Source organism: Vulpes vulpes, chromosome 13 (assembly GCF_048418805.1).
Source record: "Vulpes vulpes isolate BD-2025 chromosome 13, VulVul3, whole genome shotgun sequence".
Classification (NCBI taxonomy): Eukaryota; Metazoa; Chordata; class Mammalia; order Carnivora; family Canidae; genus Vulpes; species Vulpes vulpes.
In genome coordinates, this window is record NC_132792.1 from 115,693,470 (window position 1) to 115,716,184 (window position 22,715).

At 45.7% G+C, this 22,715-nt stretch overlaps 1 protein-coding gene across 1 annotated transcript in view; it reads right to left on the reverse strand.

Annotated features, from left to right (window-relative positions):
- Positions 1-22,715, reverse strand: part of LOXHD1 (lipoxygenase homology PLAT domains 1) — a 163,314-nt gene that overhangs the window by 116,626 nt on the left and 23,973 nt on the right. Inside the window, exons 5-6 of the mRNA XM_072732287.1 lie at positions 10,912-11,010; positions 4,333-4,481 (exon numbers count right to left, since the gene is read on the reverse strand). Coding sequence (XP_072588388.1) covers positions 4,333-4,481; positions 10,912-11,010 — 248 coding nt within the window. The remainder of the gene's footprint in view (positions 1-4,332; positions 4,482-10,911; positions 11,011-22,715) is intronic.

Below are 22,715 nucleotides of genomic sequence, written 5' to 3' on the forward strand. Positions count from 1 at the left end.
AATTAGGTTGGATTTTAGATTTCTCCCACCAAGCCCTTATACACAAATGCCAAAGGAATGGATGTCATATGAAGTCCAAGGCAACTAGCCTGGTGACTTCAAGAACCAGGAGCACTTACCACCTAAGTGTCAAATATGGAAACATGGCCAGTTCAGGAGCCCCCTTTAATTGGTGTCCTTGGGGAGCTGAAGGCCAACAGATCAGTTGGTCCGAGGCAGGGGAGGCAGGACGCTCAAGCTGGCTGTCCACAGCAGAGTCACAGAATGCTTTTGCCCCAGCCTCTCGCTTCCAGCCTGCACCCACCCCTGCCTGGGAACTAAAGCCCCCCCTTGCCCAATCCTCCCTCCCTTAAGAGAATATCTAGTAATTCCAGGCACACTGACCTACAAAGTGCTTGAGTTCGTTTTATGTCTTATCCCCAGGAGGCGTTTTGGTTTGGTGTTAAGTTTTAGGAATAGGCTCCTAGGAGTTTTTCAGAAGGCAATGAGTCTTTGAGAGGGACACCTGCCTTGGCAGGGGGAGGGGGAGGGTAAGTGGGGCCCTGAACTTGCCCCTGCACACAATACAGCCATGAAGAGAACAGTCAATCTCACACTGAACGTGGCCTGCTTTGGCCTTCTGGTGCAAAATAGTGTCTGACTTGCAAATAAGAAAAGAGAAAGAAAGGAAGGAAGAAGAAAGAGACGGGGAGGGTGGGAGGCAAGGTGGAAACATCAGTCTGAACAATCAGGAGAGCAGAACTCTGCCGCGGGCCTCACACAGTGTCCAGTATGAGGATTCAGGAACGTGGGCATGCCTAGTGGGATATAAGAGTGGGTCTTTATGAAATAGGGCTAAAGATCTCTAGAGATAGCAGGGGCTGCACCAAAAAGACAAAAGATGATATTAAAAGGGAACTAGATCAGAGAAGGAAAGGTATCAAGGAAATCATGAGCAGCAACGCCTGGGAATTTATCCTAAGAAGTAATCCTAGATGTGCATAAAGATAGGCTACAAGAACAGGTGTCACTGCACTGTTTATAGGATCAGTAATGCTGAGGAAAAGAATGCTCAACAGAAGATTGGTTTAATAAGTCATGGTCTATCTGTGCATTGAAATACTAGTGCACTCATTAAAAAATCACATTGTAATACCTTCGTGTCATTCTATTTAAACAACACAGGGAGGTACGCGTGTTCTATTTCGAAGTGGAAATGAAGCAGCTTATAAAACACTGTGTTTACGATGATCTGCAGGACGCTGATCTTTTAAAAAAAAGATATATGTATATTAATTCATAGAAAAATAGCTGGAGAATACTCACCAAGATATGAATACGGCTTATCTCTGGGTGGTGAAATCACGGTGGTTTAGGTTTATCTCATTTTCTGTTTGTTTGTTTATTTGTATTTGCTCACTTTTTACAATGAATATCTATTACTTTTATTAAGAAGGAAAAAAGCCACAGAAACATTCAGAATTAAAATGCACGTTGACAGGAGAAAGAAATGGACCCGAGAGTATGGAAGAGCCTATCGATCGATTGATGATGGGGTGGGGGAATGTGAGGCGTTCTCACCAAATGCAAAGCAGAGAAGGGAAGGAGCCAAAAGGAGGCTGAGAGCTTTGCAAAACGGAGAATGGAGATCCTATACAAATGGCTCATTTGTGCTCCCGATAAAGAGCCTAGAACAAATGCCATCCAAGCAAGAATCCGGTATACAATAGGAGACCTCTTTTCTAAGCTATAAATAAATAAAATAAAATATAAATAAATAAACATCCTTTGCATCAAAGTAAAGACTGATCATGGCCCCGAGAAATGAAAAACAAAAGCAAACAGAAGGAAGGAAGGAAGGAAGGAAGGAAGGAAGGAAGGAAGGAAGGAAAGATGGGAGTATAAATGAACTAACCTAGCCCCCCTCTTTTAGACTTTTTATTATAAATTTGAAGGCAAAAAAAAATTCCATAAGCATCTCAGCTGGAAAAAAAAAAAAACAAAATAAAACAGATTATCCTGAAAGAAACAAAAATCCTCTTGGCTTTAATATCAAATTTCAGAAGGCAGACAAAGGAGATTCACAACGTCTTAAATGGAAAAAAAAAAAAAAAGGAAAAAAAATGTTCTCTGTCTGCCAAGCTGCCATTCATTTCCTTTGAGTGTGAAGACGACAAAGAGGCCTGCCCAGGCCCACAAACCTACGTCCTTCGGGAAGTGTCTGAGGAGCGCACGTCAGCTGAGTATGGGCCCACGTGACCAAGAAGGGACCTGCAACACCTTGGCAAGGCCCCACCGGGCCTGGGAGGCACCCTGCGCTCATGCATTAACCCTAGGTCTTCATCCCCACTGGCTTCCTTCCCAGAATGGAGCAACGAGGCTTAGCAGCCACCCCCCCTCCCCGGGGCTGAGGTCGGTCAGGACTCCTGCCCCTTTTCTTCTCCAATCCAAGGAGCATTTTGCCACCTGGAACCCCGTTCGGCACCAGGCTGGCTGCTCGCAGAGCCAGGCAAGCCCCCCTCCTTTCCAAAGGAATCTTGGCCACTCCTCACTTCACCAATTCATGCCCTGTCCCAGGCCAAGGGCTGGGGAGGGGCCCTCTAGGACAGTCCAGGCTAATTATGGAGAGGCATGTGCAGACACACGAGGGTGCTCACTCAGCCCTCTCCGGAGCTCCTCCTTCTTAGTCCATTTCTACTACAAAGGTTGGAAAGCCAGCCTTTTTCTACTTTCTGCTGTAGCTAGGGTGGCCACACGACTCATTTCTAGCCAATGAAATGTAGGCAGAGGCCCAAGGAGGGCATTGTGTCTCTCAAAATAAAGCAAGGCTTGCCAGGAAAAAAAAAAAAAAGTGGTTTTTCCCCTTTGGTCTTCCCTTCTCTTCCTGCCTGGAATACAGACAAGATGGCAAGTGGTTCAGCAGCCACCGTATGACCATGAGGCAACAAGGGGGGAGGATGAAAGCCACAGGGCCCAGGATGGTAACTCAGCAAGAGAGAAGGTATCCTAAAAGCAGCTGCACTGGCCCTGAACTGGCCACATCTGGATTTTGTATGAGAGGTGAAAACTAAGCTCCAGGTATGTAACACTGCACGTCCATTGTCAGATAATCACAGTCAAACACTGCTGATGTAAGAAGGTAATGAAGGTAAGCAGTAACAAAACCTGACCTATCAGGCAGCCTGATTCTCCATAGTCAAGTTGTTATAAATCTGGGGGAGGGGCTCTGTTTTAAGCAATAAGATCTTTTTCAAAATATTTTTCAAAAATATATTCTACGATAAGCCTTCCCTGTCATTGTGTCCTGAGCTGAAACGGACTGATAGCCTCATGAAAGGAAATACAGGTGAAGGGCTGGTAGCCCATTTCCTAACTGACCTCAGACTTCTGTGGAGTTTGAATCTTCTTTTGGCTTTTTATATCTTCTCCGAGTCCCCATTATGGTTCTCAATGCGCCGACCTAAGACAATGACTCTTTCCCTGTCTAATCTTCTGCTCTAAGGTTTAAAATAGCAGGCAAGAGTTTACTAGAAGGGATTGTAATGACCACTCGGCTATGAGAGAGAGTGAGGGATCTCGCCTTTAAAATCAGGGCCAGGCAAGACAGAGCCAGAGCCACGAGTTCTCCTCACAAACTCTGAGCCAGATTATGTGTTGGCTTCTCAGAAGCCTTTTTGTTTCCTTCCTGATTCCCACCTTTGTCCTGGGTAGGTAACACTACAAGGCCCCTAAATGCAGGGGCTTCAAGGCAAGAGCCCAAGATGCAGCACAGAAAAGCTTCTGATTGGGGTCCAATAAATGCCCTAAGCCAGCAGGGTTCCATGCATTCATGGGAGGGAGAGGTTCTGGTGGGCCGGAGTCAGGGATAGAGGATGATCAGGCCCTGGCTATGTTTAAAACAAAATTTTTTAAAGACCTTATTTATTTATTTGAGAAAGAGCGAGCACAAGCAGGGAGAGCAGCAGGTAGAGGGAGAGGGAGAAGCAGGCTCCCCGCTGAGCAGAGTGCCCAATGGGAGACTCAATCCCAGGACCCTGGAGATGTGGGATTCGATCCCAAGACCCCAGGATCATGACCTAAGCTGAAGGCAGACACCTAACCAACTGAGCCACCCAGGCACCACTTCCCACCCCCAGCTACGTTTAGATGAGGGCCCTGGGCTTTCTGGGAAGGTGGTAACGTGCATGGGGTCTGGGAGGCTATGAGTCGGGCAGCATGGTTGGCCAACAGGCGTAGGTAGAAGAGCGGAGGCAGACAGCCCAAGAGAAGGAGGTTAGGGCTGAAACGTGGCCTCTGAGAAGCAGAACTCCCCCTCCCGGGCCACAGAGACCAGAGTCGGGCAGTTGGACCTACCTTAGACAGGAACCAACCTGCAGACCCGCCCTTGTTGTTGTGGCCAATGTTGATCTTCATCAGCTGCCCCAGATCTGGAGCATCCAGTGTGAACTTGTCCTCAGCTCCCCTCTCAAAGTTGTCCTTTTCATTTTCCAGCCTCCGCTCCCCTGTGTGCACACACAGGCAAGAAACTTAGAAAGGAGACCAGAGGAGGAGAAAGAACCCACTGTCTAAAGCTTACTGGTCTGCCCACGGGAGGGTGGTCTCCAAAGTCAACAGAGTGGGAGGTGGGCAGCAGGGGGTGGGGGGGCTCTTTCTCTATTTCCACTCCATTTTGCTGTGAACCTAAAGCTACTCTAACAATAATGTTAACTTTTTTCTGTTTTTAAAGTCAACAAGGATGGGATCCCTGGATGGCTCAGTGGTTCAGCACCAGCCTTTGGCTCAGGGCACGATCCTGGAGTCTCTGGATTGAGTCCCATTTCAGGCTCCCTGCATGGAGCCTGCTTCTCCCTCTGCCTATGTCTCTGCCTCTCTCTGGGTGTCTCTCATGAATAAATAAATAAAATAAATAAAAAAAAAAATAAAGTCAACAAGGATAGCTTTATCCTGAGATCTCTGGGCTCTGTAAAGCCCTCTAACCTTCAGTCAAGGCAGAAGCTTGTCCTGTATGTGGCTTGTGCCCAGGTCCCCAGGTCCCATAACTGGGCCCATTTCTGCCTTGGTCTGGAGTTCCCATCCTGCCAACCCCATGTGCACCCCCCAAATCCTTGGAACTGAGGTCCTGCCGCTTGTCCTGAACTGGGAGCACATCACCATGGGAAGTGGTCCAGGGCTATGCAGGGACCCTGACAGCCAACAGACCTCTTTACACCTGCTTCATTTTCTGGAAAACAACGATGACAGCTACCAGCAAACACACGAGTTCCACAGAGTTTTTTTTTTCTTTTCTTTTGTCACCACGATCCAAGAGGGGATATTATTAATTCTGTCTTGTGGACGAAGAAACAGGCTTAGAGAAGCCAGATAACATGCCAGAGGTCACATGGGTGATAAACATGTCACTAGGATCCATTCTAGTCTGTTCTTTCTACTTTGCAATTTTCCATTATTATGTTCCCAAGCTTATAGGTCATATTAACACTTACAGCCCCACCTAAGCACCAGCCTCATGCTGATGCCATCAACTGGACTTCTCTTCTAAAATTTAATTCTTTATACCTTTCTACATTTTATTTTTTTTTTAAAGATTTTATTTATTTATTCTTGAGAGATAGAAGGAGAGACAGAGCCAGAGACACAGACACAGGCAGAGGGAGAAGCAGGCTCCATGCACCGGGAGCCTGACGTGGGATTCGATCCCAGGTCTCCAGGATTGCGCCCTGGGCCAAAGGCAGGCGCCAAACCGCTGCGCCACCCAGGGATCCCCCCCTTTCTACATTTTAAACTGCAACAACTCAAACTTACAGAAAGTAGTTTGAGGCATCTATATACCCACCACCAGATTTCAGAGGCAGAACAGATGCTAACACTTTGCCTAATAGGCTCAGACCTTTCCTCTCTTTTAAAGAAGAGACAACAGGTCTAAAGGCTCACCGGCCACTCTGCCTCCGCTACTCCCTCCCCCAAATAAACACCCACCCACAAGCGATCTGCATCTTCTCCGAATTTTTGGTCGCACGTGGACGTATCCACAAAGAAAATGTACTATTCTTGCATGTTTTGGAATTTGCATAAATAACATCCCAGTGCCCAGGTGTCTCAGCGGGGTTGCTAACAGCACCACCCCACAGGGCCCGCTGTGAGGATGAACTGACTCGGTACCCACCAAGCACTGGTGGCGGCGCCTGCCCAGGGCAGGTTTTGTGTCCGTGATGGAGGCTGTTGCTCTCGCTCCCATCACCACACGCCCTGTGCAACTGACTTTCCTTTTAGTTAATTCTCTGCTCTTCAGATCACCCTGTTGATGCTAGTAACTCGAGTTCGTTCATGCAATTGCTGTGTAATAGTCATCAAACAAAGACAACACTCTCATGTTTCTACTGATAGACATTGAGGTTTCTGCTGTTGTGAACAGCAGTGCATGGACTTCCTCACACCTGCCTGCTGTGGCATGTCTGTGACAACCACTCTGAGTTGTCACTGGGTTGTGGGTGTGCTCACCTTCAGTGTGTCAGGTATTGTATGCTGCCCTCCACCAGGGTTGCTCTACATCGATTACCACCACCTGCAGTGTCGGACGGGTCTCACTCCCCACATCATTATTAACACATGTAGTTTAAAATCTTTATTTCAATATGCAGACAATGGTATCTCATTGTGATCTTAATTTATATTCTCTCATTTGGAGAGATTAAACATATATACTGTTCCTGTATGTGTGTGTGTGTGTATATATATATATATATATATATATAGAGAGAGAGAGAGAGAGAGAGATCCACCCATATACATTGGCCATGTAGACCTTGCTCTTCTGTAGTTTTTTCTGTTCATATACTTCATTATGTTTTTTTTTAATCATCTCTCCTCTATGGTGTCTTTTATCACACAGACATTTTTCTTGTCTTAATGGACTTCATCAGTAGTTTCCTCTGTTGTTCGTGCTTTCCATGAATTTTTCAAGAGACTCTATCTTAAGTTGAAATTCAAAAGGCACTCTTTTAAAGTTTCTTCTAAAAATTTCACAATGTTGCTTTTTCACATTTAAGTCTTAAGCCCATCTGGAAGTTATTTTCGTGAATGGTGAAAGGTAAAAAGATCTAATTTTATCTTTCTTCATATGGTAAGACAATTGTCTGCACACCGATGATTGAATATGTCATCCTTTCTTTCTGATTTAGAACGCTGCCTCTGTGGTGTTTCTAGGCTCTATTCTGTTTTACTGAGTTATTTGTTTCTCCTTCTATCAGTACACCACACTGTTTTAGTTTAGAGATCTGTGGTGTCTTAATATCTGGCAGGGTAAATATCCTCACTTATTAATATCATTTTCATTATTCAAAACAGTGTTCACAATAGTTAGCCTTTATGGATGGGAATTTTATTAGCAGCTTAAGCAGTGGGATACCGCCTTTTGGAAATGTGACTGAAATTGCATTGCATTTATAAGATAATCTGGGGAAAAATGGCTTCTTAATGTATCTGAGACTTTTCATAACATATTTCTCCCATTCAAATATTCTTATATATCCTCAAATAAATATTTATATTCTTTCCAGAAAGCTCTTGTGTCAGAGTTTTACTTAGGCATCTTATAACTGCTACTGTGAATTGTGTGTCTTTAAATTAAATGTTTGTTGTTTTTATTAAGATTTGTATATTAATCTTGTATCCAGCACCTTCAATAAATTTTCTCTCCCATTGATTCTAATGATTTGTAAATCCTGCTGGATTTTATAGATGATTACAATTTTTTTCTGAAAATTAAAGTTTGTTTCTAAGTGGGGTGAGAGGTTGGAGTTTCTTCTAATTATATTGACTAAGATCAAAGAATGTGTGTATATCTTACTGACTAATTTCAGTTTAAGACTTGCTTTGTGGTTTAGTATGTGGTCATTATGTGCTTGAAAAGAATGTGTATTCTCTGCCAATTGGACACAGGAATCTGCGTAATTCCAGTAGATCAAGCTTATTAACAATGTAGTTAAAATCTTCTGCACCCATACTAAATTTTCATCCATTTTACTTATTAATTATTGAGAGTGCTGTATTGAAATCTTCCACTGTAACTATATATTTGTCAAGTTTCTTCAGGAATTTTGTTAATTTTTGTTTCACATTTTGGGAATATGTTGTAAAATGTATGCAAGTTCAGGGTTATTACATCTCCTAGGTTAATTGTTCCTTTTGCCATTGTCTGATATACTTTTATTTCTAACAAAGTGTTTTTTGCCTTAAGGTTTTAATTTGACAGATAATATACTTATACCACCTTCTGTGTCATCAACACACTCCTGATACACTTCATTCCTTTTTATTTATTCTTAGCCCTTCTGCATCATATGTTTAAGCTGAATTTTATTTATTTTCATTTAATATGAGAATAACTATCCTTTAACTGATGAGTTTAATTTATTTCTATTTATTATGATTATTTATGCATTTATTTTATTTTTATTATTAGCCATGCTTTTTCTTTGCTTCTCTTTCCTCATTTCCTACCTTCTATTGGATTAATTGAAGCTTTATTCCCTCTACTTGTTTAGAAGTTATACATTTCTTACTTTTTGTGGGGGGAGGTTACTTTTACAGTTTTATTATACATCCTTGACTTATTGAAGTTTAAAGTTCATTGATACTTCTACTCTCTTATCACTGTGGGATGAGCTGTGACCAAGAACCTAATTATGTTTTAACTTTCATTATTTCCTTCGTTCTCAAAGATTATTGTGTTTTAGTATTTTGGGGTCCACTTTTTCTCGTGCCCTGATAATAGTCATTACTAGTATTGTTTACTACAGTCAATGCTTGCTTAGCTTTGTTAAATAATTTTTACAGTATTTTTGCTTAATTTCTTTCTTGCTTCACCTTTCTTGTGGATATGATTTCCTTTTTCTTAAAGTATGTTCTTCAGCAGCTGTTGACCTAAATTAAAGTATAGGTCAGTGAATGATAAACCCTATTTCTCTTTGCTTGCATGGCAATTCATTAATTTTGCCCTCACTCTGGAATGGTATCCTATCAGGACATAGAATTCTAAGCTGATATATATATATATTATATATATATACATATATTATATATATATTCTTGCTCAGAACATTAAAGCTATTATTCTATGAACTTATGACCTTTTATAGGTAGCTGATAGGAATTTGCTATCTAATTGTTTTTGTAGAATACAAACAATCTGCCAAATTTGGTGACTTTTAAGATCTTTCTCTGTGCCTCTGGTTTCACCACAATGTATTTAAATGTGGATTTGTTTTTCTTTATTCTGCTCAGTGATTCCGTTTGTTACTTTAACCTGAAAATTCATATCCTTGCTCAATTTTGAAAAAGTTTCAGCAGTTATCTCTTCAAAATTTTCCTCTTGCCTATTCTAGTCTCTATTTGGAACTCCTGCTCAACATCTATCAGAACTTACTCTGTTCTCCACAACTCATGACCTCTCATTTGTATTTTCTAACTCTTCATGTCTCTGCTCTGAGTATTTTGCCATATTTGTGTTGCAATTCTTAAGTCTCTATTCAGTGGTTTCTACTTATGTTGTTTAACATCAGCAAGGGTTTATATTTAATAACTACCATATTTCTGTTTTCTGTGCTTTTCACGGTGCCTTGTTGTTTTCTTCAATTGTTTTGTTCATGTCTGTAGTCCATTTAAATATACTTAAACTATGGCTTTTCTCAGATTATTATCTGAAATTCTTGAGCATTTAATCTTATTGTCACTAATGTTTAGTCATACTGGATTATGTGTTGAGTACTCCACTTGAGTGTTTTGTAGTTTTTAAAGTGAACTCATCTCCAGTATCTTATCTTTGGGATTCTCATGCAGTCTTGCAAATGCTTCTGCAAGCACTAAAGGTATTACTGGCATGGAACCAATTTTCTGTGCTTGGGAGAAGGGGGTCCCAAATCACACTTGTAATGTAAATCAGACACCAAGCCCACATGAGTGTGAGCAGAAGGCAACAATTTCTCCACAACTGTCTTTTTAATCTAGAGCCCTTGCAGAGATAAGATTATTGTACTGATGAACAAATTTTTTCCTAGCCCATTTTTTCACTGAAGATGTTCCTGTGAACCTTCAGGGCTCCTGGCTTTATGTGTAGTTCTAGTTTTGCCTATCTTGCTTCATACAGGACAGAATCTTATTTTCTGACCCCAAATGAGTATGAAAATCTATCCTGTAGATTGTTGAACATGAAAGCTCCCTCCTTCCAAGAGCTCCAGCACCGATTTATAGCTAATACCTTGGTTTTGAGTTCCCTCTTCATTTCTGGCACCTGGAGATTTCTCATTTTCCTTAACATCAGCAATGCATTTTGAATTCTTTAATATACTGCAGCCAAAATTCTCATCTCAGTAGCTTTTCTGACTCCTATGTTATTACATTAACTTGGAAGAAGCAGGAGAGAAGCATGTGTCTCAGTTCTACTGGCCTGAATGTCCTCCCAACACCAGGAGCCATGTTTGTGTCCTCAGTTCTTGCTTCACCTATGAAGACAAGTCTAATTATCTATCCTCTGCCCCCGTTCTACTCTGCACCAAACCACTGCTCTGAATTAGGCCATCCCCAGCCACATTCAAAATATAACTCAAGATGGCCATGGAGCTTAAGGAGATAAAGAAAGTGAGAATGAGGTCCTTGGCGATGTAAAGCTTGGGTCTATTCATAGTCTAGGATGAAGAACAATTTTAAATAGACCCCAAACCCAAGAATATCTTTTTCTGAAAACACATTACACACATACATTTTACAAGATGGGCACCTTGCTGTCCAGGGAGGGCCATGAAAAACCACATGGCAAGAATTATTGCTCAGCAGAGGAGACTGGAGCTGCCTTCCTCCACCAGGAGTAGGGGGAACAGTCCACCTATGAAGTAGAACTGGGCATAGCTTGGGAAGAAACGATTTCAAACCCATTACCTGTATCTCCATACTCTCCAAAGATATTGATGAAGACATCGGCATCAGTCCCTGCACCAATGACATCACCAGTGTACACCCTGACTTCGTACTTGTTACCTGGGAATGAGGACAGAGAAAGCCTCAGCTCATTAGGTTCCTGAAAAGAGAAGAACAAAGGTCCCAAGGTAGCTACCACACCATGTACACTTCCCTCCAACAGTGTCACCATTGCTGTCAAGAACACTGCAAGAAACAAGTTGCCTGACATTGATACCAAACGGTCATTGCTAGTATATATGTGTATCAAGTCAATGCACTGCACACCTTAACTTATGCAAAGTTATTTGTCAGTTATATCTCAATAAAGCTGAAAACTAAAGTCATATGGCCATTGCTAAATGGTGTGCGTAACATAAATCAGGTAAAGGGAACTTTTGTTTTCATCTACTAACATGCTGCCTTGGGATGCATGAATCATCCCAATCCAGATGCTACATTGAACCAGACCACCAGATGATCTCCCCTGGATATTGAAATGTTTCTTACTGGGCCCACTGTACATCTACTCTGCCCTCTCCAATCTGTTTTCCACACTTCATCACAGTGTAAAAATTCATCGGGGAAAATACATTCTCCAAATGAAAATCAAATTTATATGTAAATTGTCAGGACCATAACCAATGCAAAGATTAGAGGCACTAACAGTAGCCAGCAAATACATGCTTAGTGGTTACCTCACATAAATATCTGTGTTGCTTCCTGTATCTTCCCCCCATCCGCTGAACAGAAACCCATGCACTGTAACCCCCGCAAATGCCTCAGCCCTGGCCTTGGCCTTGTGGGGTGATGGGATTCAATGCAAACTTGACAACAGGCTGAGCTCTGCCTGGGTCTCCTCAGCTGGAGACTGCCTTAGAGTGGGACAGGGGTTGCCGTGTGGTGCATGAAGGAAGACTCCTCTAGACTTTCTTTGGGTGCTAACAATCCCAAGGGCTCAGGCGATTTTCCCTTCCTTCAATGACTTCTTATTTTTTATGTGGGAGAATTTTGTTTAGATTTCTTATGCCCAATACAGGAAGTTCATAAAAATTAAGAGGTGTTTCACTAACTCAGAAAGGTATCTGTACCCCCATGTTTACCCTGCAGCATTACTTACAACAGCCAAGTCATGGAAAAAACCTAAGTGTCCATCATTGGGAGGACAGATAAAGAAGTTGTGCTTATTCACACACACACAGACACTAGAATATCATTTGGCCACGAAAAAGAAGGGAATCTTGACACTTGCAACAATATGGATGGACCCTGAGGGCATCATGCTACGTAAAATAGGTCAGACACAGAAACACAAATGCAGCATGATTCCACTGATAGGTGGAATCCAAAAACCAAACAGCAACAACAAACAAAACAAACAAACAAAAAAAAACCCAAACCCATAGATACAGAGAACAAATTGGTGGTTGCCAGGAGTGGGTTATAGGCGTGTACAAAATGGGTGAAGAGGGTCAGATGGCACAAACTCCCAGTTATAAGATAAGTAAGATAAGTAAGTCATGACCTATAATGTACGGCATGGCAACTATCATTAATAAAACCGTATTGCATATCTGAAAGTTGTTGATCTTAAAAGTTCTCATTGCAAGAAAAGAATGTGTAATTGCATGTGGTGACGGATGTTAACTAGACTTTTTGTGATGTTCGTTTCTCCTTATATACATGTATCAAATCATTATTTTGTATACCTGAAACTAATATGATGTTGTATGTCAATCATACCTCAACAAAAATAAATTAGAACTGTTTTCATTAAGACCTAGAGTTCCAGGCCCTCTGCCTACCTCCTCCCCAGGGGCTTTCTACTCTGCATTCCTTGGCTCTGCCATGTTGTCTGTGTTAATGATTTCCAAGTTCACCATCTACTGCCTCGCACAGTTTGCTGTTTCCTACAGGTGAGGCTTCCTAGTTCTTCAAGAACTTAAAGGAAGTCTGGGGCAGGATCTCCTTCTCAGGTATAGCCCCTCAAACAGCTCGTAGCACAGTGCTGGGCACGTAACTAGAGTCTTACTAAGTATGTCAGAAAGCAACCTGACTCGAGTTTCCTAAAGCTTAAAGTCCTAGGGAAGCTGCTCAGGGTAAAGGAGTGAGGTGGGGGAGATGAAAAGAAAACTTAACTTCACCGGGCATCTGCCACCTAGAGATGACATGATGTGGAATGTTGCAGGGCATCCACAGAGGACATCCTCACATATACAAAGCCCTTTGAAGGCTGATCTTTAACCTGCTGAGAACCTGAGCCAGGAGGGAGCAATTGTCTCCTTGAACCTCATGGGGTAAGATCCATCACAAGAGAGGGAGGACCCTCCAGTTCTTGTATCCATCCAAATATCTCCTGGACTCCCACCCCACTTTATTCCCCATGAAGACCCCTCTGAGATGGGAGACAGAACCAGGATCTTCAGAAGAGGCCAGACCCAGGCAACTCCCTAAATCTGTGGTTTGAAATTTGGGCCATATTCAGGCTTCCTGGGGAGCTTGCCCACCAGGTGGGTTTCCAGGCCCCACCCCCTCTGAAGATCCTGAGACACGGGGCTGTGAGGGATCAGGAGGGCCCTGGCCAGTCCAGCTGCCCCTATTCCTGATCACCTTCCAAGTCACTGAGGCCTCTGGCTGCGGGCTGTTCTTTCTTCCTCTGAGAACCATTCATTTTGGTTCACATCCTTTCTCAGCTCAGTGACAAAATGCCCAGGGCCCCCTTGGCTGGTGATTCCAGGGCGGGGTGGGAGCTGGGGGAGGCCCTAAAGGCCACTGCCGAGCATCAGTCCGTCAGAGGGCAACAGGACTCCAGACAGAACTGGGAACAGTGCATGAGGAGGGCTGGGGAGCACCTGAGGAAGGAGCCGCAGACATTCTGCATCATTCCAGAAGGCAGAATTGGACTTAGCATTTGAATCATAAAGAAGGATATTTTAGCTCACCAAAAGAAACATTTTCTAGTAGCTAGGGCTATCCAACAAAGGCCTGGGATGCCCTTGGGGAAGTGAGTTTCCCTTCCTTCGAGACATCTAAGCAGTCACTTGTGACAAGTACATTGGTGGAAAGCCATGTGTCAGGGAGAAATCTGTAGAGAAAATGTTAGAGGTGAGAGAAAGTGAGAACACTCAGGGTCCTTTTCAGTCTGCAATTCCATGACACCTGACCAGGAAACGCAGCCTACAGACTAGAGAGGGAAGCCAAGAGATGGAGGGGGCCTCTCAGAGGACAGGGGAGGTGCCAGAGGCCAGTGCAGGCAGGCCTGGGGAGCCGGAGCTCACACAGGACTTTAGGGACACACAGCATCTCCATCCCAGGAAAGTCCAGAGCGACAAGCATCAGGGCTGAAATGAAGCAATGTAGGAGACAAAGGTGGATGGAGCTTCCTGAACTTTCCAGCTGAGGTGGACCAGGGGCTCAAGCCCAGAGGTCAGAAAGTTAAGTGAACAGAAAGCAGGAGAAAGTCAGTTCTGGAATAAGGCCGGACTGTTCTCTAACCTCTGCAGAACTCTATGGCAAGGTGGAGACCTGGGCCCCCATCTGGTTGGCTGTGAGGAGCAGGACTCCCCACCCCCCCCCACCCCCCACCCCACCCCCGTGTGCCAGATGATCTCCCATCACACTGAGCAGGGGCCGAGAGCAGCAGCAGGGTGGGCAGGCACACCTCACAAAACTGCTCTTTATTATTTTTTTTTAAGATTTTATTTATTTACTCATAAGACACAGAGAGAAAGAGAGAGAGAGAGAGGCAGAGACACAGGCAGAGGGAAAGGAAGGCTCCCTGTTGGGGGCCTGGTGCAGTACTCGATCCCAGGACCCTGGGATCATGACCTGGGCCAAAGGCAGACCCTCAACCACTGAGCCACCCAGGCACCCCACAAAACTGCTCTTTAAAAGGCCCCAAAGATGGACAACGAAGCTTATTACATTACTGTTCTCCCTGCTTTTCTTCCACATTTCCTCTTCAAGTAGAACCCCATCCTATCTGATCTGTGGTTTTTCCAAGCAAGGCCTAGGGCCCAGCGCCAACCCTAAATTGTGATTAAGTGCATATATTGTTGAAAGAGCAAGACGGGATAAAAGCAGGGCTCCATTCTCTCATGGCTGGCAGACTGTCAGCACAGTGCATCAAGCCTTCCTCCCAAGTGGCCATGAGAGCCCCCCAGGTCCCCATGACCAGAATTTCAATGAGCACACACTTGCAATTCTGGTCACAAATGGGTTTTTACATGTTGAATTCACCCCTCAGATCCAGTGATTCCTGTGAGAGCAAACTCCCCACATGTGAAATGTGGCTGCCCTCCTGGTAAATGGAACTGGCCAGAGGGAAAGTTCCAAGGTCAGGAAAAATCCCTGCCCCAGAGGCCAGCCGGGAACAGGGCGGGAGAAAGCAGAGGAGAGCAAAGAGTTGGAAGAGGATGGCCAGGGCTGGCCCACCTTCTAGAGCAAGTGATACTAAATGGTCACCCAGTCCTAGCAGCTCACAAAGCCCCTGCATGTCCTTAATGTCATCTGAACCATACCATGGCCACTTGATACAGGCTGGACAGATACTGTTGACATTCTCATTTACAGATGGGGAAACAGAGGTGAGGTGCAGGGGCAAGGCAGCTCGCCCGGGGACACACAGCTGCTAAATGATGCAAGAAGGGGCTCAAAGCCAGGTCTCTTGTCTCTGAAGCCAGAGCTCTTTCTAGAATGCATCGTAGCCTCTCATTCTCTATGCCGGGGGAGGCATATTTTTTCTGCACAGTGCCAGATAGTAAGTATTTTAGGCCTCGCGGGCCACCAGGTCTCTATTGCTAGGATTCTGCTCTGGGCTCATGAAAGCAGCCACGCAATAGGGTCATTCCCTTCCTCCTACCCGCAGAGTAGACCTGCAGTGGGTGCCTGGGACCCTGGAGAGTACTGAATCCTGTAGAAACTTGTTTTTTTCCTATACAGACACACTGTGATACAGTTTAACTTGTACACTGGGCATAGTAAGAGATTACCAATAATAACTAACCACGATTAACTGTAAGAATATGCTGTAATAAAAGTGGTGTGAACGTGGTCTCCCTCTCTCAAAATTCCTTCCCCAGCTGAACTCACCCCTCTGGAGATGATGGGAGATGACAAATGCCTGCGCCATGACCACGTGAAGAGAATGACGCAGGCTCTGGGACGCAGCCTTAAGCTACTCTTCACCTCTTGACTATTGGTCAGAAAGAGGATCCCCTGCTCTGGAGGTGGCCTGACCTCCTGAAACTGGAACCTTGGACAATGAGCCTCAGATAAGGGGACGCAGAGGCTCACAGCCCGCTATGGAAAACTACATAAGCCAATGGGAATGCCCTTGTCGACTTTATTTATGGCCACAGACCTTTGAACTTCATAAAACCTTCCTGTGTAGTCAAATATTATCCTTGTTTGATTTCTTTCCCATCTTTATTTATTTTATTTATTTATTTTTCTTTCCCATCTTTAAAAAGTATAAGATTCTTATACTTTGTTAGCTCCAGGTCCTCACAAAACTACTCCTCAGGGGCCAAAGCCTGTATGTGGTTGGCCACCTGCTGCCTCATGCTGTCTTGTGCTTTCAATCAAGGGACTACAGGCAACTGTCTGCTCTGTGGCCTGGAATAGGAGTGGAGCTAATTGTTGCAGGGGTGGCCAGCTGCTGGTCGCAGGGCGATCACAGCACACTCCAATCACTAGGTAAGCAGCTCAAGGACTCTGAGGATTGGGAAACTAGTGCCCTTTATCTTTCGAGCTAGAAGGGGTGAGAAGGAGCATATCCTGTGCCAGCACGGGTAGACAGGGCCAGCTTTCTCTGCCCCTACAATGCAGGGTGGCTGGGCCAAGCTCAATGTTCCTCTGAGTGGAGAAGGAAGGCCTGGGCCAGGGTTCCCTGAAGGTGGGGACAGATGGCTGCACCAGTTCTACAACCTCAGGCATCGTGCCTTCAGCTCCTTGCCTGGCTGAGAGTGAGCAGGAGCAGAGATGGAGAGAGGGGAAGGGCCGGGTGGAGGAGGGGCTAGCAAGCTCACCGTCCTTCCTGAGCGAGCATGAAACCAAGAGGGCTTCAGCGATGGGTCACAGGAATGGTTGCCCAAGGTAGTTCTAAGATTGGCCTGTGGTTTCATCAATGCTGTAACATTCCCCCTAGAACTGCTTTCTCTCTGGCCTTTTAGTGGGTAACCAGTAACTCATAGGGTACCTTTCTACAAACGAGAAAAGGGCTCTCTTCCTCAAGACACTTTACTGCCATCTGTTGGATGACTGTCAGAATAAATACACAAACCTACAACCTCTATGATGTGAAGTGTCTCCTTACAGTGTCCGTTGTGCAGTGCACAACCTGCATATCTGAACCCAGTAACACTGCCTTTCAGAGAGTGGCTGCCTTTCCCTGAAGGTCAGTGAGAGCTCAAAGAAGCCAAAGTGGTTTGAGTATTGATCTGAATAGTATACAATAAGGGAATCAGACCAGAGATTAAGCTGATCACAAGGTACCTTCCAGAGCCATACAGAACTGAGTTGGGGTACTGCATGGGTGGCATTGGTTTTAGCCTAAAGACAGGTGGCTACCTGAAGGCCCCAAGCAGAGGGTTATCTGTGCCCCTGCTTGCCCTGCCCAGGGGATCCAGCAGCCCCGCCTAGGCCCCCTCTTCCCTCTGCAGCCTGCAAGGCAGAGGCACAGGAACCGTGTCCCCTTGTGGGCCAACCGGAAGCTGCCTGTGTGGGCTTCCAGAAAAGGCAGGCACTGGCAGGCCCAAGCTGCTGCCTGCACGGGGTGCGCCAGCCACCCCCACAGCCTCGCCTGCGCTCTGTCTGGAACAGTCAGCACACGGCAGCGACAGGACACATCTGAGAGTGAGCCACCCCGGGCGGCGGGGGGAGGATGGAGGGGGAAGCACAGCCACGAGTGGGCTGATCCCCCAGATCTCAGTGCTGAGCCAGGCAGGGCTGCCCGTCACGTTCCCGATGACACAAGTCAAGCAAATGCCCGGAAACGAAGCCTTGGCCCTGCTTGCCAAGGAAGGACCATCCCACACCCAACGTGATCTGAGCCTCCCAGCAGCTCACGTGGCCTAGGCTTTTTCAGGAAGCAGGGAATCATGAATGAAGAGCTGCTGAACTGACGCACGGTGTTTCTTTCCCTGGCCTGGCACGCTCTCAGGTCCCGCGTGCTTAGAACAGGGCTTCATGCACCCCGGGAAGGCGATGGGGTAGCAGGGGGCCGGCCCACGTGCACCTGAGTCCACTGCGGCTCCCTGGCACCCATCACTCCAGCTCAGCCAGAGCCAGACGCTGCCCAAAGGAGACCTCACCTGCACAGCAGCGAGGACACGAACGGAGCGGGAGACACCTGTTCAAGCTGCCCTGGGGGGTGGAGGAGCAGAATGTCCCCCCCCCCCCCCAGCCACAGAGGGCCCCTGACTCCTTCTGCCTGCACAGGTGCACTGAGGAGCATCTGCAGACTCTCACAGGGAGCCAGTCCCAGCCAGGGAGCAATGAACATCCTCCCAGGTCCAGACAGTCGAGATGGCCTCCCCTCCTTGCTGCCCCCCCAGGGTTTCCTCTTCCTTCCCTCTGGTCAGGGGTCCAAACCTCTCACCACATTCACCCGATCCTTCACCTAGGACTGGAGCTTCCCTGCTTTCTTGAGAATGCCCTCAACCTTGCTGCCCCTACAGATGCTTGCACTTATCAGAGTAGTAAGAGCCTCTGACGCTTGCCGAGGGCTGACTTTGCGCGGGTCGCATCTTTCTCCTGTAATCCTCACCCGGGCAGACTCTGTTACTACCCCGGTCACCACTTGCTGAGCAAGCAGTGGAGGCAAGAGGTTAGGAAACCTAATCAAGTTCCCACAGTTAGAGAGGGTGAAGCCTAGATTTGGACTGGTCAGGGCAGGGAGATTCTCCATCAGTTCTCTCTCCGTCGTCTCTCCCACCCTGCCAGGTCTAGTTAAAGCCCATCTGGCAAGCCCAGGTACTCCACTCCAGAACTCTCGGGCCATGTACTACTTAGGTGGCATCTAACATGTGCTCAAGCAAAGGCCAGGGGGTGAACTCAGCTGAGCCTGGTTACACAGACGCATTAAAGCATCGCTCAGGCATTAACAGTCACTCCTGGGTGCTAATCAAGGAAAACCACTCTGGCCCTTGTTTCACCACCAAATCATAGGCAGCTAGTACACTTTCCTAGGACACAGTGATGTAAGCCTGATGTTATCAGGTGCTGAAAGAATCTGGAGCACAGAGGCCTTCACACCTTTCAGGTCATCGTGCTCGTGCCCTCATCCAGTTCATGGCCAAGCTCTACAGAGCCATTTCTACCTGTCCCTCAGACACTCATTTTCCTTGGCTCCCATTCCTGCTGCTCTACAGCAAACCCTTCCCTTCCACCTGCACACCCCAGCAATCTTGACCCCATTTCTTCCCTTTCCACCTCAGACTTCACTCCACTGCTGGGAAGCCAGCACTTCTCATCCCCTGCTGCAGGAACCAGAACACCACACAGCCTTTCTGCAGGGTAGGTGAGCAACACCTATCAGAAGGCTGAACATTCTACAAACCCTCTGAACTAACAATTCAGTCCCTGTGCCTAACAGTTCATTAATACTAGAAAATCATTGTGTTCATAGATGACCTATAAAAGTGTCTATCACGGTGTCATTAATAACAAAAAATTGAGAACAATCTAAAAATAGCCAAAATGGGCAATCATACAGCTGAATTATGATATTTACCCATGCGGCCACTTAAAATAATGGTTTAGAAGATTGTTTGATATTATAATATAATAATAAGTGAAAAAAGCCTGGTTAAAAGTTGACTGTAATACAATACCACTTTCAGTACGTAGTGTTTAATACATTCACGTATAAAAAAGAAAAGGAAGGAAATTCACCAAAATGTCAACAGCAGTGTCTCCAAGGTGCTCCTACACAGTGATTAAGTTCAAGGCTCTGGGTTTACTCTTGGGTCCATCACTTCTATGCAAATTACTTACCTTCTCCGTGCCTCTGTTAGCTTCACCTGTAAAATGGGTATAATAATAATAATAGTAATAATAATGTATCCATTGTGGTGGTACTGTGAAGGTTAGAGAGATATAGATAGATAGAGAGAGAGAGAGATAGATAGATAGATACTGATTAGAACGATGCCTGACATTAAGTGTCCAATAAAAACTAGCTGTTATCATTTTGAGGTAATGGGATTATGGAAGATTTTATTCTTCTTCTTGCTTTTTTGTACTTTAGACAATTTTTACAACAGCCATATCTTTTCCCCTGTAATTGAAAACCAAAGATTGAAATCACCTAAAGCCAACACTTGAATAAGTCATGCCCCCTGTAGTCCAGAAGGAGTCGTCGAGAACCATCAATCTGTAAGACAAACCTAAGGAAAATCCATGCACGTGACAGACACCCTTATACCCTCGAGCTGGCTTTGGTACCAGAAACCTTGAGCTTGCTGGTTAGGGCAGCTAGGCAGCTAGAGGGAGGGTTGGGGACTGGACAAAGGAAGAGAAAAGACAGAGGCAGGGACCCGCCGGTAGACATCCAGCCCCAAGGAGGTAGGAACCCCTTCTCTGAGACCCTTACGCCACCCTGGCCAACACTTGGAGCTCAGGGGAAGGGTCCAGCAGGAAACCACTAGTGGCTGGAATGGACCCCCACAGCTGGAGCAAGGTCAAGGCAATGTCTGTATTACACATTCCAATTTTCATGCATACAAAGTGCAGCTCTAAGAAAGTACTTCCACAAATGGGGGGTGGGAAGGTTATTATAAACACCCATTTGAAAATTTCATTCTGTTTGGAAGCCTAGCAAACTCCTCAACTATGAAGTCTCTATTGGGCATCACCTCCTCTATGAAGCCCTCCTGATTCCTCCTTCCTCTATGTTTCCATTAGTCTGGTCATTCCCTATTTAAAACATTCTATCTTTTGTACTTAATTACTTACTGGCTTGACCCTCCCTTTTAGTCTCTAAGTTCCTAAGGAGAAAGGCCTATATCTATTTACCCCGAGCAAAAGATCTGGTACATAAAATATTCCCAACAAGTGCCCATTGAGACACTGGATGACACTGGAAGAGCACAAGGTGGCATGTGGAGCCCAGGGCACTAGCTCTACCCACACTATGTGACCAACAGCCAGTGGCTTAACTTCCTGAGGCTTCTGTTTTTTCTTCTATAAAAGGGAGGAAGGTTGATAAGGTCACTTCTGGTCCTGAAATTCTCTGATACTTCTCGCTGGGGCCTCATTGGAAACAGTTCTCTTCTTCCCACTCTTTCCGGAGATGATTTTCTGCAATGTTAGGTGGGAGCAGATGGGGTGGGCGGGGAGCTGCTGGGAAGTTCAGAGAAGGAGAGCGCTGCAGGACGGGCCCAGCTCCTCCCAAGCCTGAAGCCCTCATGGCTCCGAGAGTTCTCCCTGCAGCCTTCAACTGAAATCAAGGTCTTGAGCCTATTTCCAGTTGTTTAGAAGAGACTTCTGGATTCCAGAGGGGACCCTGGCCCTGAGTGGCTCCAACATCCTACCTGACTCTGAAAGGCCAGAATGTTGAGTGTGTGCATCTCAGAGACAGAATAAGCCTGAATGTGGGGGATGAAGAGGGGAAAACATCAAGATCCTAACCACCACCACTACCACCACCGTACTGGTGTCGTTTACAGGGTGCTTACTCTATGTCCAGCATTGTACCAAGCCTTCATGTTCATTCCCCCCCAATTAATCAGCTCAACCACTTTGTGAAGTGGGAATTAACGTTATCCCCACTTTACAGATGAAGAGATAGTGGCACAGAGCTTACCCAACCAGTAGAGAGGCAGAGCCAGATGTTGACCACAGAGAAGGAGGAGTGTCCAGAGACCGAGTTCACAGTGGGGAGATGGACACTATGCAGAATAATGGTAAGTCTGAGAGGGGGTGAAATGAGAAGGAAATATCCACAGGGGAAGGGAGGACACCAAAAGCCAATTTCCTCTGCCCCATAGATGAGGGCTAGCCCCAGACCCATCCTTCTCTCTTTGGTTTTTACACTCTATTAATTCTTTGGTTATTACACTCTATTAATTGTAAAAAGACCACCAGAGAAAAACCAGTGCACCCATTTTATGGAGGAAGAAGCTGAGGATGGGAGTGGAACGGGCATCTGCCCCAGGTCTCATCACTATTGGTGGCAAAGCCAGAGCAAGAACTCAGGATATATAGTCTCATGTGCTTTCTGACCCAGAGAATTATATTGTAAAGTCAAAGATTTGATTACTCCGTGGTATCATCCTATAGAACCTGGGAGTAAGTCAGGACTGCTGGTTTTCTTGGCAGGGCCTTTGTGATGGGTGCTTGCTTTGTCACTCAGCCAGGCTGCTTTCGTGCTGTGTTTGCTTTGGCACCAGGCAGTTCTCGGGCAGGCCTGTCATCATCCACCACAGGTCAGCGAGATTTGCACATGCCCCTAAAATGTTAATCATGATCCCTTCTGGTCCAGCCCCTTCTTCAAAGGCACCGTGGGCACCGTGCCCAGCACAGTCTTGCCGAGACTGGGTGCACATCTGGAGCTCTGTGGTATAATCACCGTGCAGCACAGTGTGGGCTGTAATGAAATTATAACCTAGTTGCCTGATGAAATCACTGAGAGTGGAAACAGTGATTATGCTGGACAAACACGATCCCATTTCTACCTGTTTATTGGCCCCTGGGCCACTTTCAGCCCCAGAATTAGGTGTCCCATTTGCTACAGAAAGAAAGAAAGAAAGAAAGAAAGAAGAAGAAGAAGAAGAAGAAGAACA